The 18,551-nt window shown below is 43.2% G+C and overlaps 1 protein-coding gene across 1 annotated transcript; it reads left to right on the forward strand.

Annotated features, from left to right (window-relative positions):
• Positions 1 to 8,906: 8,906 nt before the first annotated feature.
• Positions 8,907 to 14,874, forward strand: LOC310795778 (hepatic lectin-like). Its single transcript, XM_083657852.1, has 7 exons — positions 8,907 to 9,029; positions 12,684 to 12,788; positions 12,897 to 12,953; positions 13,126 to 13,209; positions 13,972 to 14,117; positions 14,279 to 14,382; positions 14,494 to 14,874. The coding sequence occupies exons 1-7, from the start codon at positions 8,915 to 8,917 to the stop codon at positions 14,636 to 14,638; spliced, it is 756 nt and encodes a 251-aa protein (XP_083513978.1). The 5' UTR covers positions 8,907 to 8,914; the 3' UTR covers positions 14,639 to 14,874.
• The last annotated feature ends 3,677 nt before the right edge of the window (positions 14,875 to 18,551 follow it).

The raw sequence follows: 18,551 nt of genomic DNA on the forward strand, positions 1-18,551 counted from the left end.
GAATTCTGAACTGCAGCAACGTTCTCTAATTCTACTGGGGTCTAGAGGGTTAAGAATTAAAAGATCATTGCTATTTGAAAGGGTGTATACTTGCATTATTATGCTATTATTATGATTATATACGGCATGAATGAATCCTAAGACCGGCACAAGACCCGGATGTTGGCACTTATGAGTGAAACTGAACTTTGTGTTCAGCAAGATAATCTTCACAAATGAAGATTATCAGAAAGTGTTTTCTGAAAATCGCTTCAAAAATCTTCAAAAATCATTGACTTCCCAGTGAGGGAACCAGGAAGTACATGACTTCTGGGTTGGCCTACAAAAATACATCATCCCCTGCGGTACTCTATTCGTGCGTTCCTTTATAACTGGGAACTGGTAATCTTACCGGTTCAAAGTTCATGAGCTGGGACGTGACGTCACCAGAGCTGGTATTTCCCATTCCAAACTCGTAGGAGCCTCAGCAGCCCCGACCTAAAAAATCCAAGATGGCTGATCCGCGCAACAACAGTAGTTATAATCGTATACCGTAAATGCTATTTAGCACTTCTGTCTTGTTTGTGTCTCATTAAATCAGCTGTACACACAGCACGGCCTACTTCTATCTGTGTGGACATGAGGCTGCAGTGTTTGTATGCGCAAAAATGCCACGAAATGCCTTGTTATCAACTGTTATTGCTACAATGGCTAGCCTGGCTAGCTAGTGGATCTGACCAGTGAACAGTGAACTTCCCAGCTCAACTTTTCTGCAAATGGAATGCTAGCAAAACGGATGTGACGTCATTTAGCCTCCACATCCCAGTTATTTTGCGATAAAGGAACGCACAGTATATCACAGTAGCGAACCCTGCCTCTCACACCTGGGCCCTCTGACCCGCATGACATCGGGTCCTATCCTATGACAACAATACTGTCTGAAAACAATAATAAATATAGCCGCAAGCGGCGATGCGGGGTCCAAGCTTCCGGTGACTTGGGGGGTGTATGTCAGATAATATAGACACTGAATTGCACATTTAATCAGAGTTGGTATGTGCACAAGTGCACAAAGTTTGGTTGAGATTTGGTGACCTGACCGGGTTCAAGCAGTAGTAGCAGTAGTAATAGTAGTGTGTGTGTGTGTGTGTGTGTGTGTGTGTGTGGCAATGTGCACTGGAGCTAGCGGCTGAATTACACCAACTAAGGTACAACCTTGCTACAGTGAACATTTAAGCTAGAATCAGGGTGTAAATGACATTTTCAAGTCAACTTGGCATCTCAGGGCTTGTGGAGAGTTTGATTACACCAGGTGAGCAGTATGGAAGCATTCTATGTATTTGTTTTTTCTCATGGTCAACTTCACTCAGCAGACAGCTCTGTTGTGGTTAGAGTACAGTTCTATCTCTGTGTGTGATGCGTCCAGAGTGCTTTACCCAGTACACCGACTGCATGCAAGTACCGCATAGTACCCCACTTCAAATAAACCAAACTATACCTTTCACAAATCAACTCAATAAGTGTCAAACTAAATGAATGCCTGCTAAACTGTTTTCGGATGTGCGAGATGTGCAAAATAAATAAGCATTGTTTCCGTTTTCGGTGGAGTGTCCCTTTAAGGCCAAAACTAACATCTCAGTTGGCTTTAATTAAAACACAAGATAGGAATACATTTCAAATCACAACACATTGCCGTCACTTCAAATTACCTTCATACCTCCCTTTAAACTCACAGATTTGGCTTTTGGAGGTTTCATTCAGCAGGTTTCAAAGATAAGTTGAATTGGATGTTAAAAAACGTTCCCTCTATACTGCCAACTGTCTTGCACCATCTCCATTCATCAGTGATTCAGTGCACCTGGTACAGAGCCTGACCACAGCCCAACTCTGATTGGCTCAGTCACACTGCAGGATTACAAGCCCGCCAACTTCTGTTTCATGTAAAATACATTGGTGATACATTTTGCAGTGTAAACATTGGTGAACTGGGTTTACAATTATCAAATTATGTGTTCTTAAGTTAAAGCAACTCTGTTCAACATGTGGTAAAATATCAGCCAGGATGAGCGGTTAATGCGTGTCACACCTATGAACAGGTGAGGGCAATGTGACCCCTCAGCACTGGACCCAGATAAAACCACAAGGAAAGATGGCAGGCACACAGCAGGACAAGGTGCAGGGTGATTTTATTTTCCCAACATCAAAAGTGACAGTGAGGCAATCAGCATGTTGTCTGTGGATAAGAACACAAACAGAATTATTTACCCAAATACACAATGTTAACAAGCAATCCAAATGACATCAAATTAGCAATAAACAAACAATGTAACAATCAATTAAAGCAACAATAAACAATATATTTCAACCATGCTAAAGAAAAAAACATATGCAATTCACCTTTAAGGTCAGCATGAGTTGGACTGGCTCACAGCACCTCTGTAGCAGCAGACTGGGGTTTGGGGCAAGTTTTGCACTTCTTTTATAGCCATAGCTCCACCCATCTCCCCACCCACGTGGCACAATCCACAAGTGAGTGAGTGAAGCACTCTGGGAGATGAAGTACACCAGTGGTGGCCATTTTAGTGTGCGTGTGCGTGTGTGTGTGTGTGTGTGCGTGTGTGTGTGCGCGTGTGCGTGTGCGTGTGTGTGTGCAAACAGACAAAATAGTCATAGGAAGTAGTATGTTTAGCAATAAAAAACAATATAACAATCAAACAAACAATAAACAATATATTTTAACCATGGCTAAAGAGAAAAACATATGCAATTCACCTTTAAGATCAGGATGGCTTGGAATGGCAATTCAACAATGGCTAACAAAACTACAACTTACTTAATAATGCATCTGAAGGGAGGATAAACACCAGACTGAAACACCAACACAGCCTCTACTGCAGTAACGGACACACACTGAGTGTAGAGGCTGATTAGCGTCTTAAGTGCAGGTGTGTGGTGATCAGTCCAGAATTAGGTGCAGGTGTGGTGTATATGTGTGTGCGTGTGTGTACGTGTGTGTGTGTGCGCGTGTGCGTGTGTGTGTGTGTGTGTGTGTGTGTGTGTGTAGATCCGGTGACCTGACGGTTTCCAAGCAGTACTAGTAGTAGTAGTAGTAGCAGTAGTAGTAATAGTAGTAGTAGTAGTGTTGGTAGTAGTGGGAGTGGTAGCAATAGTAGCAGCAGAAGTACTAAGAATAGTAGTAGTAGTAGTAGCAGCAGCGGCAGTAGTAGTGGTGGTTGGCTGTTATAGCGCCACCATCTGGTGGATTGGTGTAATTTTTTTACTCTGAGTAGTGGGTGATGTCGTGAACCTGTGTGGAAAGTTTGGGTGATGGGGGGTGTATGGTTTCTGAGATCCACACACTTTTAGGGCAGGAAAAGAACAAAAGTAAATACACAAAAGTTTAAACATTTATCATTTCAAGACGGTTTCACGTATCCAAATTCTTTCTAAGATTTTTAATCAGGGAAGTCCAGAGATGACACACAAAAAGTTTGCGCTCATTCGGGCAGATGGCCTAGGACGAGTTCGTTTTTTTTTTTTTTGAGAAAGTCCAAGATGGCGGAAAATCTAGCAGACTTAAATGGGCGTGGTCTATATGGATAGATGCGTATTGATCCAGGGAATCCAGCAGATGTGGAATTTTGATTCTACGCCTCACGGTTCAGCAGTTATGGTCCAATACGTGAAATGGTCTGTTATAGCGCCACCATCTGGTCAATATGGCTATTTTTTTGTCTCTGAGTAGTGGGGCACATTTCCAACCTATGTGCAAAGTCTGGCTACTGTAGCCCTTACAGTTTTTGCCGTGCATACTGTTTTAGCGGAGAATATGAAAAATAATAATAAACGGAACAGATACAATAGGGATCCACGCACTTCGTGCTTGGACCCCTAATTACGCACACATGCACGCATGCACGCACGTGCGCGCACACACACACACACACACACACACACACACACACACACATCAGCGGCAGCGCGCACTGTATATAAAGCCTACAGTTTAATTGGCACAGGCTCAGCGGCCGGCCTAGCCTATAAGTTTAAATAACTTACATTTGATGTCTGTGCTTAAGCCCAAGAGCCGCTCACAGTCTCCGCGGCGAAAAGGAGACAGTAGTCCCAGCCGAATTCTTCTGTTTAAGCTTGATCCAGTCATCCATCCACGAGCATAATTGCTGGTGGTGGTGAGTGAAATAATGCCTCTCGTTTTAGTTTGCTGAACTAAATCAGAGCTGGTGTGGGCCTTCCCTTCCCTTCCCAACCAAGCCAACTTTTCATTCAATGTTTAATTAATCTGGGAAATGCATTGCTTGTTTGCTTCCCGCCCCTGGAGTGTCTTGACTCAGGACTTGTTGCAAGTCACATGACATGGGCTGACCACACAGAGGGCGGAATCTGTCGTACAGTCAACCCTCAGCATGCCAGGGATGATATGATTGGTCAATTTTACTGTCACTCGAAAAATATCCTCACGTTGAATGCATTACATCAAACCTCTGTGAATTTAGTAGAGGCCAGCCAACCAGAGAGCTCTGCCTATTCTTCCCAACAACACAGAGGTGCACAATTCTAATAGGGTCACACAAAGGGCTTCATTCAGTTAACCCTTCACAGTCCAAATCAAACTGAACAGGCAGTTTTAAGGGCTTATTTACTCAGAAACATGTTTGTTTAGATGATGATTGTCAATTTATGAATTAATATAATAAAATTACTTTTTAAATTTTATTTTTTAAGAACATGTTAGGCCCTCACAGAGGGCCTAGAGGGCCCTGACAGTTCCCCACTGCTATATCAGTGGCAAAAATGTGTCTTCAAATGACAATAATATTGTTTATCCTAATTAGGACAACATATCGACCAACAAACAGTAGTGAGGCTACTGTATTTGAACAGGCCTATTGCTGTGATGACACTGTCTTCATCAAGGACGTTCTTGCTGTTCTGTGAATTTTACATTGAACTAAGTGTTTCCCGGCTGCAGACGGTAATGAGGCCAATACCGCCTGGCTTTATCTGTACTGAGACTAAACTGACTCATTATAACTTCACACAGAAGCAGTTTGTCCGGGCTTCGCTAATGAGCTACATCCAACAAGCCTGCTGCAATAACACCTTGTGTGATTTGTTACGTTCTAAACAACTAAATGAATGAATGAAGTCACGGAAATTGATACTGATCAGCTGATTGTTTCTTTGTGTTATGACTGTCACTGCTTTCTCAATTGTTTACTTCCACTTTACTTTTCATTAAGGACGGTGATCGCGGGTCCATTTAGCAAAACAAACGTCCTCTCAGGGGGAAGAGAATGACATGAAGAAGAAATAGTGCAAAGTGCCTTTACTCCATAATGGTTTTGTAATAAGCCTGAGAAGCCAGAAGCTATATGCAATATCTATTTCTGCCCAATACCGTCTGCCCTGTGATCCATGAGTCTGATCAGGGCAGCTTGCAGGAGAAATCATTATGCAAAATCATCTCCTTACTTCTCACAGAGCAGTGTTATACCAACATGGAAGAGAAATATCAGACAGTACAACTTTAGATCTGTTTAACAGAGCCTGCCAGCCCAGATTTTTTTTTTTATGTATAAATTGTTTAAAGATGTCTGAAAAGGTACTTGCCCTCTTGGCTTTTTAATGTTCCGATCCTTACCTGAGGCCCTTAATTGTGTTCTGGCAAACTCATTATGTTGCGTCTCACATGAGAACATAGTGCTCAGTGGCTCCCCCTTCTGTCTGTTACCTCACTTACTCTTTTATCACTTCCTTTCTCTCATTTTCTGTGTGTGTGTGTGTGAGAGAGTGACAGAGGGTGTATTGGATAGAAAATGCCATTAGAATGAATTTGCACAATTTGTGCGTGTGTGTGTGTGTGTGTGTGTGTGCGTGTACGTGTGCGTGCGTGCGTGCGTGTGTGTGTGTGTGTGTGTGTGTGTGTGTGTGTGTGTGTGCGCGCATGTGTTTTCAGGTGGCAATAATTCGATCAACCAGGGTGAGGGTGGAGACAAAGGAAAATTATTTTGGCAGCTTAAGTCCATCTCAGGTCCCCTGAGTCAAAACGTGTGTCAAAAGTCGATACTCGAGTTTTAGCTTTATTCATTTTTCACCATTGTCAGCAAGCATACAGAGAAGTGTTCTGTTAATACCTTGTACACAAAGTGGATATTGATACACTTTGATACACTTAGCTTACGCTTACTGTGGAATAACTGCGCATGCACACACACACACACACAGACACACACACACACACACACACACAGACACACACACACACACACACACACACACACACACACACACACACACACACACACACACACAACACAAACAACACACACACACACACACGATTTGATGTAGGTTTTCTGGGAAATAACTGTGTAATAACCGGACTCAAAGCATCATTGAATTAATTCAGAAATTAGCGACCATAGATAGAAGTTGGTGACTGTGGAGAGCAACGTTTTTTCTCGTCTCATGAACCACAAATGTTGACCTTTTTTGACCTCTGAGATGACCTCTGTGTACTGACACCTTGTTTGACTGTTTAGAACTCAACTCAGCGTGAGCAGAGCTTTCATTAGTAACACGAAGGCTGTATGTACGACAACTTTGAAAAATGGTTCTTTTGAGAGAGAAGGTGGGGGAGAAAAGCAGGTCCACCCATCATCACCAGTACTCCCAGTACACTATGGGAAGTGAGGGAGTGATTCCTCAGCTTGTCTTGAAAGCTGTATCCTGGACGCTGAGGTTCCCTCTGACAGCGACGCTGGTGAATGATGGTGGTTGTTGCCTGCAGTGTGCTCTGGGGCTGCACAGACCACAGTGTTTGGAGATGGATGTCTCTGACCTAGCCACCAGGTCTCCACAGTACATCACACAAAACAATCAGATAGATTGAGATGAGACGTTTAGATGGACCTGCACCTATACCCTGCTGAGGAGGAGATCCGTTAAGGCACACACACATTCATTTATACAATGATGGCAGTGCTTATTATGAACCCGGACAAAGTGATTATTATTACGATCAATACCCAGACAAAGGTTAATGATGTTTGCTTAATGAAGCCGAGGCAGTTGGGGGAGTGGGAGGGATGGAGAGAAACAGGGCATCCAGCCAGGAGTCAGATTAGTCTCAGATTAGATTAGCTGCTCCCTTAAAAAAAATCATGAAGATTCTAAATAATAATGTCGCAGCTCTTCCGGAGGTCCTGAATTTCATTTCAAACGAAGATTTAAAAGTATAGTTTTACATTATGAGCTTCTCGCTCATACTGAGCATTAGCGCCCGGCGAACATCAACGCATTTCCAATCAAACAATCGTGCCACTCTCACGTCTAGGTATAAAAACCAACCCTTACCTGAACCAAACACGTGAAGTGAAGACGCTATCCGATGCCCAACATCCTCTTCTTTTAATGACATATAGGTGCCTCTCCCAAATTGTTGCATAAAATCCACTTTTCTGTCTTTGAAAAACCGAAAATGTAGGTGCAATACCATTCCAGAAGTGTGGGGGGCATTAGTGAGTAAACAGTGAGTCGTAGTTCCGGGTTGCTCCAGATGAATGATTTTTGGTTTTTCAAAGACAGAAAAGTGGATTTTATGCAGCAATTTGGAAGAGGCACCTATATATTAAGAGGATGTTGGGCATCGGATAACGTCTTCACTTCACTTTTTACAGTGCACTCTGTGACCTGGCATTACCAAGGATGTTTGTGCTCGTCAAAAATGGGAGACTCTAATTTACTAAACAAGCATACAAGCATTTTCCATATAAAACACAGTCGGATGAGTTTGAGCTCCTTCTAACCAAATGAGTGTGGATTTTGAGCTGCTTCAGTTAGTAACAGGAGGAGACTAATCAAATGATTCCTTCCATGTTATGTTATTTGGCCAGAAAGCTTTTTTGTGTGCCTGCTGTATTCAGTGCCTGCAGAGAGCAGTGCCAAATTAGCTGGTGTGTACTGTGTGTGTGTGTGTGTGTGTGTGTGTGTGTGTGTGTGTGTGTGTGTGTGCGTGTGTGTGTGCGTGTCTGTGTGTGTGTGTGTGTGTGTGTGTGTGTGTGTGTGTGTGTGTGTGTGTGTGTGTGTGTGTGTGTGTGTGTGTGTGTGTGTGTGTGTGTGTCTGTGTGTCTGTGTGCGTGTCTGAGTGAGCAGAATTGTGTTCGGCCACAGCTAGGTTCAAGGTTTCTTTATTAGTACCCGAGGGTAAAATAGTTATGCAGACGGGAAGTTCAGCTGTCCAGAAGATCAAAACAAAACATACGAAATCACAAGACATCGAAACAAGCATCATTACAATAGAGCACATTAAAATACAGTAAGATCAAAGTAAAACCATGATAAAGTGCTTTGTGACAAGATGCTATGCTATTTTACATGCGATCGCGCTGAATCTTTCAGGAAGTGTAAAGAGCACCCCCTACAGGTGACCTAACGGAGACAGATTTTTGTATTAGGTCATTAGGGCTGACTAAATGGGCAAAGATTCCTAATTAGTGGCCAAAATGCCTCAACACAGGTTCAGCACCATGGAGAGCTCCAGAGTTACCATCAGTAAGTACACTGGAAAAGCCTCTGTGGAGAGAGGAGAGGCTGCTGCTGCATGCCAACTCTGTGAGCGAGGCGTGACGGAACAAAGCAAACGACCTACAGGTGTGAATACACCCTTAGCTGCCACAATGAGTGTTTCCTGTTCAAACAGCTTCCTGTGAGCTGTGTGATTGGTCGGCCACAGCACCCAGGCTAAAAATAGTCCAAAAAAAAAGTCCCGCTTATAGAGAGGTGATGAGGAAATGAGGAGAAACAATTGTATAGAAGCTGCACAGAGACGCATGATAGTGAAGGGATGGAGCGAGGAGACACAGGCTTTACTTTGACTTAGATCACAAAAAATGAAGCGAGGGAAGAGAGGGCCATGAACACAGCTGGAGGGAGCGACCAGGTGGAGGAGATCTATGCAAATGTAGACTATGAGGGTCGTGACGCCAGATCAAATACACCAAAAGACAAGACACAAGATAAGCAGCTAAGTGAGTAACACACACACAACGACGCGCACACACACACACACACACACATATGCGCACACACACACACACACGCACACACAATCAGGTCTCATTCTTCACCAGCTCACCCATATCCGGCGTTAAGTTAAGTTAATTACATGTAGCAGAACAGCAGAGAAAGGAGTGCGTCTTTGGTAGGCCGAGTAGTACAACATCAAGGTGCTCTTTGGTCAGGGGTAGGACAGTTGAGACTAAAAAGAAGTAACCAAGGCACTCTTGTAGGTGAAAAAAGTGAAAAAGCCTTTATTGTATGGCTAATGCATAGTAGCAAGAATGAAAAACATGTAGTAGTTGGGCACTAGGTAGTTTTAACTACATTCAAATCTCAGTAGCTTTTTCAGTATTTAATTAGGCCTAATTTGAGTCATTTAGGTAGTTAATAACAATCTACATATTCATAGTTCATTCATAGTATTTCATAGTATTTGTGTGACTTTTTGTTGCCATACAATATGGCACAATGCACTGGTGTAGCCAGACTTGGCACATTGGGTGTGCCACAGAAAGAAAAAAAAAGTGGGCATTTTCAAGCCAGATTTAGAGGAATATGAAGATAGGACCATATAACCACAACCATCAATGTTTGCTCCTTTTCACACTCATTATTAGCATTATTAAATTGTATCTTTTGGCGACATGTAAAACCACTTTTGTATCTCAAAAAGTCTCACCTACTTTTTCCAAAGAGTAGCTAGTCGGGAAAGAACGCAAGTTTGGTCCTCTTCCTCGTCAATGTGATGTTTCTTGCCTTTGTGGAAAAAGCTTCAAAGCGAGCTCTGTTTCATGTCTTGCACAGAGGCATAGGTCAGCGGACAGTCGGACACTTGACAGCTGATGTGTTTTGCAGACTAAAACAAACAAAAAACTTTATTTCCTCCCTGTTTTTTTTGGGCTACGCCATAGGCACAATGCCACAGCTCATTGTCAATTTGTCATTGACATTAATGACAATCACCTGCTATTTGATTAAATCACCTTTCCAACCAAGATGTCTGCGATCAAATATGAATTTTCTTAGAAATTTAACATTTTTCTGATTCCACCTCAACTATTGCTCCTTAAAACACATCCTCGGGCTGCATAAGTGAGCACTAGCCTGCCTAGTCCCTAAATCAAACACACCTACTTTACACTTTACTCAGTGTCAGTTCAGTTCTACCTCCATGTAACTATATTAGATTCCAGACTCAGATGGTGATCATTTCCTGTGATGTAGTTTGGATGTAGTTGAAGTACTTTTTGCACAAAGTTTTAGTTTGACAAGATAATTCCTTTGCGAGTGGTCAAGATGTAGATACACTTTTATTGGGTATTGTTTGGTAAGCTGGTTTCTCAAACAATGCCCATATGACAGTATCTCTCGATCTCTTACACACACAAACACACACACACACACACACACACACACACAAACACACACACACACACACACACACACACACACACACACACACACACACACACATACGTCATGCTGTGCAATGAACAGCAATATTCAGTAACTGTGTAACATCCCTCTGGTGCTTGTGTTACTAAAACATGACCTGGCCGTAGAGGGCCCAAAAAAACCAAGCTTGACCTGACCTGGCCCATCCCATTGGCTGCATTTATGGGCCCAAACCCGGCTCAAACCCCAGATATTCTTAATAAGTTGGCTTATTATCTCTAAACTATATCCATGTTGTCTGTTCAGAATCAGAATCAGAATCAGAAAGACTTTAATGATCCCCGGGGGGAAATTGGGACAAGTTACAGTTGCTCGCACTCAGGCATGAAATATCCACATAACACAACATAGCATAACACAGTATCACACAGTATCTCCCTAAACGTAAACCTGTCAATACAATAAAATGCAATAAAATGCAATAGAATAAAATAAAATAAAATAGAATAAAGTAGAATGTACAGTACGTGTCAAATTGCAGTTATTGCACACTGGAATTAAATTAAATCAACTTGCACATTAAGTGTGATGTAACTAAGGCACAGCTATCGGCTGACTCAGTCTCAGAGAGACTGAGTGTCTCCGAGGTGCTCTTCTTAGTGAGGCGTTAAAGAGTCCAATGGCCACAGGCAGAAATGATTTCCTGTGCCTCTCTGTGGTGCATCTGGGTGGGATCAGCCTCTCACTGAACGTGCTCCTGTGTTTGACCAGCATGCCGTGGAGTGGGAGAGAGTCATTGTTCATGATGGAGCCTAGCCTGGTCAGCGTTCTCTTCTCCGACAGCGCTGTCAGAGAGCCCAGCTCCAGCCCCACAATGTCCCTGGCCTTACGGATCAGTTTGTTGAGTCTGTTGGCGTCCGCTGCCTTCAGCCTGCTGCCCCAGCACACTATAGCATACAGGAAGGCACTGGCGACCACCGACTCATAGAACATCCTCAGCATCCGGCAGACGTTGAAAGAGCCATCTCAGGAAGTAGAGACGGCTTTGCCCCTTCTTGTAGAGTGCATCAGAGTTCTTAGCCCAGTCTAGTTTATTGTCAATGTACACTCCAAGGTACTTGTAATCCTCCACTATGTCAACACTGACCCCGTGGATTGAAACAGGGGTCACCGGTGCCTTGACCCTCCTCAGGTCCACCACCAGCTCCTTTGTCTTTGACACGTTGAGCTGCAGGTGGTTCTGCTCACACCATGTGACAAAGTTAGCCACCACATCCCGATACTCTTGTGCACAGTGCGGTTTTTGTGCAATTCGGAAGAGCGCCACCTACTGGCAACATAAAAAATTTGGTTTATCTTAAGAACCGTTCGTCCGATCGACTTCAACTTTGGGGAGTGCGCTGATGGGAACACGACACAGTGCAGTGCAGAATTTTGTGCAATTCGGCACAGCGCCACCTATTGGCCACACAGAAAGTGGTGTATCTCCATAGCCATTCATCTGATCGACTTCAAACTCGGGGAGTGCGCTTAGGGGGACTCAACGGAGTGCAGGGAGCTGAATTCCGTGCAATTTGGCATAGCGCCACCTACTGGCAACACAAAAAGCGGTTTATCTCGATAGCCATTGATCTGATCGACTTCAAACTTGGGGAGTGTGCTGCTGGGAACCTGACATAGAGCACTGCCGAGTTTTGGGCAATTCGGCACAGCGCCACCTATTGGCAACACAAAAAGCGCTTTATCTTGAGAACCGTTCATCCGATTGACATCAAACTTGGGGAGTGTGGTCCTGGGAACTCGAAGTAGTGCGGTGCTGAATTTCTTGCAAATCTTGCAATTTTCCCGGCCACCTACTGGCAACACAAAAAGCAGTTTATCTCGAGGAACATTTGTTCGATTGACTTCAAACTTGGGGAGTGCGCTGCTCAGACCCCGATGGAGTGCGGTGCCACATTTCATGCAATTTGGACTTATTCCAGGACTGTCTGTATGTCTGCCCTTCACGTATCTTGAGAACCGTTTGTCGGATCGACTTCAAACTTGCGCTTAGGGGGACCTGACAGAGTGCAGTGTGTGTGCGGGGGGGGGGGAGCGCCCACGGGGTGGTGCATGGGGGAACGGGCACTGCACTAATATAAAAAGGTATCCGAGGAATAGAGGGGAAATTCGGGTCTCAGGTTCGGGCAGAGAATCTAACCTCTACCTGGTCTGTCTTGTTCTTACAGGTGTTGTTATCCAGCCAGTGACCAAGCCCTGCAGGGCGACTACAGTGTTTCTGCTGCTGATGTGTCTTCTTCTACTGGCTGCCCTCATAGGTGTCGTGGTCCACTGTGAGGCATTCACTTCCTCTATCGCACAAGAGATTAGCACTCTTCACCATCCATTTTGTGTATTTGTTTCTACCTAAATTCTACCACTGTTTTGGATTTCCTGTGCAGATACAAAAGCTGATGCCATCTTAGAAGACACCCTCAACAAGACTCGGTTTGAGCTCAGTGAGTCTGTGTGTGTGTGTGTGTGTGTGTGTGTGTGTGTGTGTGTGTGTGTGTGTGTGTGTGTGTGTCTTAAGATCCTCTCCTCTACCAGACTATTTCTGTATAAAGCTAGAAGATGATGTGCACATTTGTTTCTACCTAAAGTCCACCACTGTTTGTATTTCCTGTGTAGATACAAAACCTGCCATCTTAGAAGAGATGCTCAACAAACTGCAGACCCTCAACAAGACCTGCGCTGAAAACAGAAAGACCCTCAGTGAGTCTGTCTGTCTTTTCTGCCTGTTTGTGTGTGTGTGTGTGTGTGTGTGTGTGTGTGTGTGTGTGTGTGTGTGTGTGTGTGTGTGTTCACACTGGCTTCCCATCTCGGCACGCATCAAATTAAAGACACTGGTACTGGCCTACAGGGCTGTACACCAGACAGCTCCTCTGTACCTGCAATCTATGGTCAGGTTCCAAATCTCTCACCGCTCCCTCCGCTCCTCCACTAGTGCAGGACGCCTCGCCCCTCCTTCCCCTCCCTCGCCCCCTTCGGGGGCTAAAAATCCCAATCGCAACTCTTCTCGTCCCTGGCACCTCAATGGTGGAATGAGCTTCCACCTTCAGTCAGGACGGCTGAATCACTGCGGATCTTTCGGAAAAGACTAAAGACACACCTTTTCATGCTCCATCTGGGCCCTTCTTGATCTAACTTCTTTCTCTCTCTAAAAAAAATAATAATAACTTAACTTTACCACTATTCCTTCAGAAGTTGTAGTTGTCTTAGACTGTGCTCCATAGTTGATTGCTCTATTGCTGACAATGTGTTATTGTAAGTCGCTTTGGATAAAAGCGTCTGCCAAATGACGTAATGTAATGTAATGTAATGTAATGTGTGTGTGTGTGTGTGTGTGTGTGTGTGTGTGTGTGTGTGTGTGTGTGTGAGAGTATATGAGCTTGCATGTACTGTATGTACATTTGAGTGCATAATGCATTTGTTCTTTTAGTTGCTGCTCACTCTTATCATCCTCTCCTCTTGCAGAGCATTTCTGTAAAGATGGAGGATGTAAATCATTCAGCAACAGTTTTTACTACATCTCTAATCTTGAAAAAAGCTGGGATGACAGCAGGCAGGACTGTATACAGAGAGGAGGAGACCTGGTCATCATAAACAGTGAAGAAGAACAGGTAAAGGGAAAAGTGGCAAAACACTCCCCCCCCCCCCATCCAGTTCCTGTTTGATTGTTAAAAAAAAATCTCTTTAGAATCTCTTGTGTTTAGTTCTGTTACTCTCCACAGTGCTTCATAAGTGTGTGTTGATGTCATTTGGCTTTTAAACAATTCAACAGAAATTCATCAATTCCTTCAACAAGTACATCTGGATTGGTTTGAGTGACACGGATGAGGAGGGGACCTGGAAATGGGTGGATGGGACACGTCTGAACAGCACAGGGTAAGACATCCATTCTTCAGTCTTACAAAGTCAGTGAACAGGTTGGCCTGATGATGCATCGTGCTTCTGATTTTCCATCACGTACAGTTGACTCTTTTCTTTTTTAAACAGGTTCTGGGGGAGAGGCCAGCCTGATGACTATATGCAAAAAGAGGACTGTGTTTACACTTATTGGTCTCAAGAACTAAACCGCTGGAATGATGCCGGGTGTGACTTATTGTTGTACTGGATCTGTGAAAAAGTGATTGACTTCTAACATTATGTGTCATCTCAAATGAAAACATATTGTGACTTTACACCTCACACCAAGTCTGTCATTGTCACAGAGAACGTGAAATGCTCCTTAAGAGATTGTGTTTTATTGTTTGTAAAGCACTTTGTAATCTATTTTTGTCAGAGCTTCAGAACAAGAATGTCTGTTGGGACCAGGATCAGTATTTGTTAAGCATTCAGTAGAAGTGTAGATTTAACAGCTCCTCTTTTCTTCACTCTCGACTCAAGACTTAAAGTGATTTTAGTTAGTAAGACTAGACCATGCAACATCTGCCTGAGGAACTTAGATAAGCTACTTCATTATTATCTTTCAAATCACGTCTCACACTTCCATCAACCTACTGTAGTTTTGCATAATGTTTCTTACAATGTAATTTTCTTGTCTTATTATTTTTGAATTACCTTTGCAATGTGCTTCCCAATGTTTTAACCCATTTGTATTTACAATTCTATGCTATATAAATAAAATGTATTTTACCCAATTATTCTTCAGCAGTGAAGTGAGATCATTTTCTATAGATGACTGCTTGCACTGTTTCACAGTCAGTGTGCACCATGTGACAGGAAACTCACACCAACACCTTTGCAGCGGTCGCAGAAGCAAACAATTGACAGGCTTCATATATTTTGGATGGAACACTATAACCCCCCCGGATGTGATTTTAGGCAAAGTTAGGTTAGAGTAGATAATTAGAGAGAAAAAATGCATAATCAAAAGGGCAGTGCCTCCTAGGCAGAGTTGACAATATCAAAATACTCAGCATAAAAGATAAATATGCTACAATACATCATGTATGCATCACATACACTGTTTTTAGTGCTGTGAGATACAACTCACGAATGTGGTCCTATTGGTATAGGTGCATTCTATAGATCTTAATTCTTTCTTGTGTGTTTTATTTTTCTTAAGTGTTGTTCATGTATGTGTTTTTCTATGGACCTTGTGTCTGATAATAAAAGTTGATTGATTGATTGACATCCACAGGCTGCAACAGCATCTCAATCCAACAATACCAATATGACATCTAGTGTAGAAAGACCAAGTGCATGATGTCAGTCAGGCCAGTGATAACAATATATCAGTCACATCATAGATCACTGTCCTAAAATAGCATATTACTAAACTTAATGTTCCTCCCACTGAGTCTTTCCTGTTGAAACCGCTTCATGTGAGTTGGGTGATTGAATCAGCCACAGCACCCATCACAATCATCAAAAACCGAAAATGTAGGTGCAATACCATTCAGGAAGTGTGGGGGGCATTAGTGAGTATACAGTGAGTAAACAGTGAGTCATAGTTCCGGGTTGCTCCAGATGAATGATTTTCGGTTTTTCAAAGACAGAAAAGGGGATTTTATGCAACAATTTGGAAGAGGCACCTATATTTATTTAAAAGAAGAGGATGTTGGGCATCGGATAGCGTCGTCACTGTGTGTGTGTGTGTGTGTGTGTGTGTGTGTGTGTGTGTGTGTGTCTGAGTGAGCAGAATTGTGTTGGGCCACAGCTATGCGATTTTACATGCGATCGCGCAGAATCTTTCAGGAAGTGTAAAGAGCACCCCCTACAGGTGATCTAACGCAGACTGATTTTTGAATTAGGTCATTAGGGCTGACTAAATGGGCAAAGATTCCTAATTAGTGGCCAAAATGCCTCAACACAGGTTCAGCACCATGGAGAGCTCCAGAGTTACCATCAGTAAGTGAACTGGAAAAGCCTCTGTGGAGAGAGGAGAGGCTGCATGCCAACTCTGTGAGCGAGGCTTGACGAAATGGCCCGTCACACAGTAGACAGCAGGGGCAGGAAGGAGGTGGTTTTAATCAATCAATCAATCAATCAATCAATCAATCAATCAATCAATCAATCAATCAATCAATCAATCAACTTTATTAATGTCCCAGAATGGCAATTTGGTTTACAGCAGGCAGTAGTGGTTTTAAAAGATACACTCAGAACATTATTACTAGTTTGAAAGTAATAAAGGCACACTTCAATATTATACAATACATATACAATATGCAATTGCAATTGCAATATGTACAGATTCCAAAAAGACAGTCTACTCCCTGCTGCCAGTCGCAGCGTGCACATGCGCCCTTTGCAACTAGCTCATCAACAAACGCAAGAGGCTGCCATAACATACAGCGCCAGTTTGGTTGTGTCAGAGGAAAAAGGGGGGGGGGGGGAGGATGCAAAAGCTAGGGGATGTGTGAAGGCGGGGGGATGGGGTGGGGGGAGAGGGTGTTGGGATGGGGTGGGATTTAAGGCCCAATAGACCCTTTTCACCCCTTCCAATCATGGAAGTTGGAAATCCTCGTTAGTGTTTTGCGTGCACCTGTGTTTACCCTGCCTTTTTGACACAAAATAGCCCCCGTGGATAGGATGTATTATGCTCAACGGTAAATTGGGTCACACATACGGACGGAGCTTTCTGTCCGTACTCTGCGTTCATTTTGTGCGTAATTCTGCACGTTTTCTGAAAGCTTACGGATATGGATGAAACGTAGCAGTACCACACACACACACACACACACACACACACACACACACACACACACACACATTTGACTCTCTACTGCCCACTAGTGGATGTGTTGCTTAACATGATACCAACGTGAAAGACGCATGGAAGTATTGTGGGCAGTGACGGTGACATCGTTTGAAACGGACACATTTATTTTCAGAGGAAAATGGGGCATAATAATTGGGTCTTTAGGTGAAGGTTGAGGCGGCTGTGGTGAGTGTTGTAGAAAATTGAAGTTCCATTGGTATTTCCTAATCAATAAGCTAATAATTGCATACACATAATTAATGCTATGAGTTATTAGTCATAAATGCATATTTGGACAGGCAGACACATAGGAGGAGATTTCTTCACCCTCTGCTCCACAGCACATGGAGGTCAAAACAAACTTTCACCCACTGCATGAGGTTGACCTTGCTGATACAGGCAGGCAGCCCTGTAAGCTCCAAGTCAAGTCATCACCCCTCCTCTCTCTGTTTCTCTCTGCCTTCCTTTGCCTATAAAGCGTATGTCAAATTGTGACCGCCACTGAATATTTCGGACTCTGTATGACATATACCAAAATGTGTACATTGAGAATTCAGTCCTTTGGCAATGCAGTTTGCTAAAGTAATGTATGGCTTTAAATATACTTTTATAAGACACTTCCTGGACTCTTGGTTTCATTCAATTTGGTTTATATAAGCTGTTATAATTATTATATAGCAGATGAGGAGTGGTGAAACAGTGAGTGATTTGTAGGTTTTATCATGACCACTTAGCATAGTGTGCAAAAACGGCATTCTGAGCATGTGCAACTTGAACAGAAGTCTTGATTGTGCAAATGACATGGCAACTCTAAATAGATTGATTCATTTATGATTTCATATTTCTTTATGAATGCATGGATGCATAGATTTCAAATTAAGTGCAGATTTACAATGCCATGTACTTTATGTGTCTCACAACAATTAGAACTATAACAAATATCTTAACTTTACCCCACTACCACAATGAGTGTTTCCTGTTCAAACAGCTTCCTGTGAGGGGGCTGATTGGCCGACCACAGCTGGCACAGCAGCACCCAGGCCAAAAATAGTCTAAAAAAAAGTCCCACTTATAGAGAGGTGATGAGGAAATGAGCAGAAACTATTGTATAGAAGCTGCACAGAGACGCATGATAGTGAAGGGATGGAGCGAGGAGACACAGGCTTTACTTTGACTTAGATCACAAAAAATCATTGCAAACTGAATAAGTCCAGATATGTCAGTGATTGATGATTGAGACAGAAGATGGAGATGTCTGAGCACGTTCACATCGACGATGATGAAGATGCTGTGGAAGAAGAGGAGCATCAAAGACAGAGGGAAGAGAGGGCCGTAAACACAGCTGGAG

The sequence above is a fragment of the Poromitra crassiceps genome (genome assembly GCF_964638095.1).
Source record: "Poromitra crassiceps genome assembly, chromosome: 21".
Classification (NCBI taxonomy): domain Eukaryota; kingdom Metazoa; phylum Chordata; class Actinopteri; order Beryciformes; family Melamphaidae; genus Poromitra; species Poromitra crassiceps.

Coding starts and splice junctions, on each gene's coding strand:
- LOC310795778 (XM_083657852.1), top strand. CDS start 8,915: ATGAACACAGCTGGAGGGAGCGACCAGGTGGAGGAGATCTATGCAAAT. Junction 12,954..13,125: donor CAAGACTCGGTTTGAGCTCA/GTGAGTCTGTGT, acceptor TTTCCTGTGTAG/ATACAAAACCTGCCATCTTA. Junction 14,383..14,493: donor ACACGTCTGAACAGCACAGG/GTAAGACATCCA, acceptor TTTTTTAAACAG/GTTCTGGGGGAGAGGCCAGC.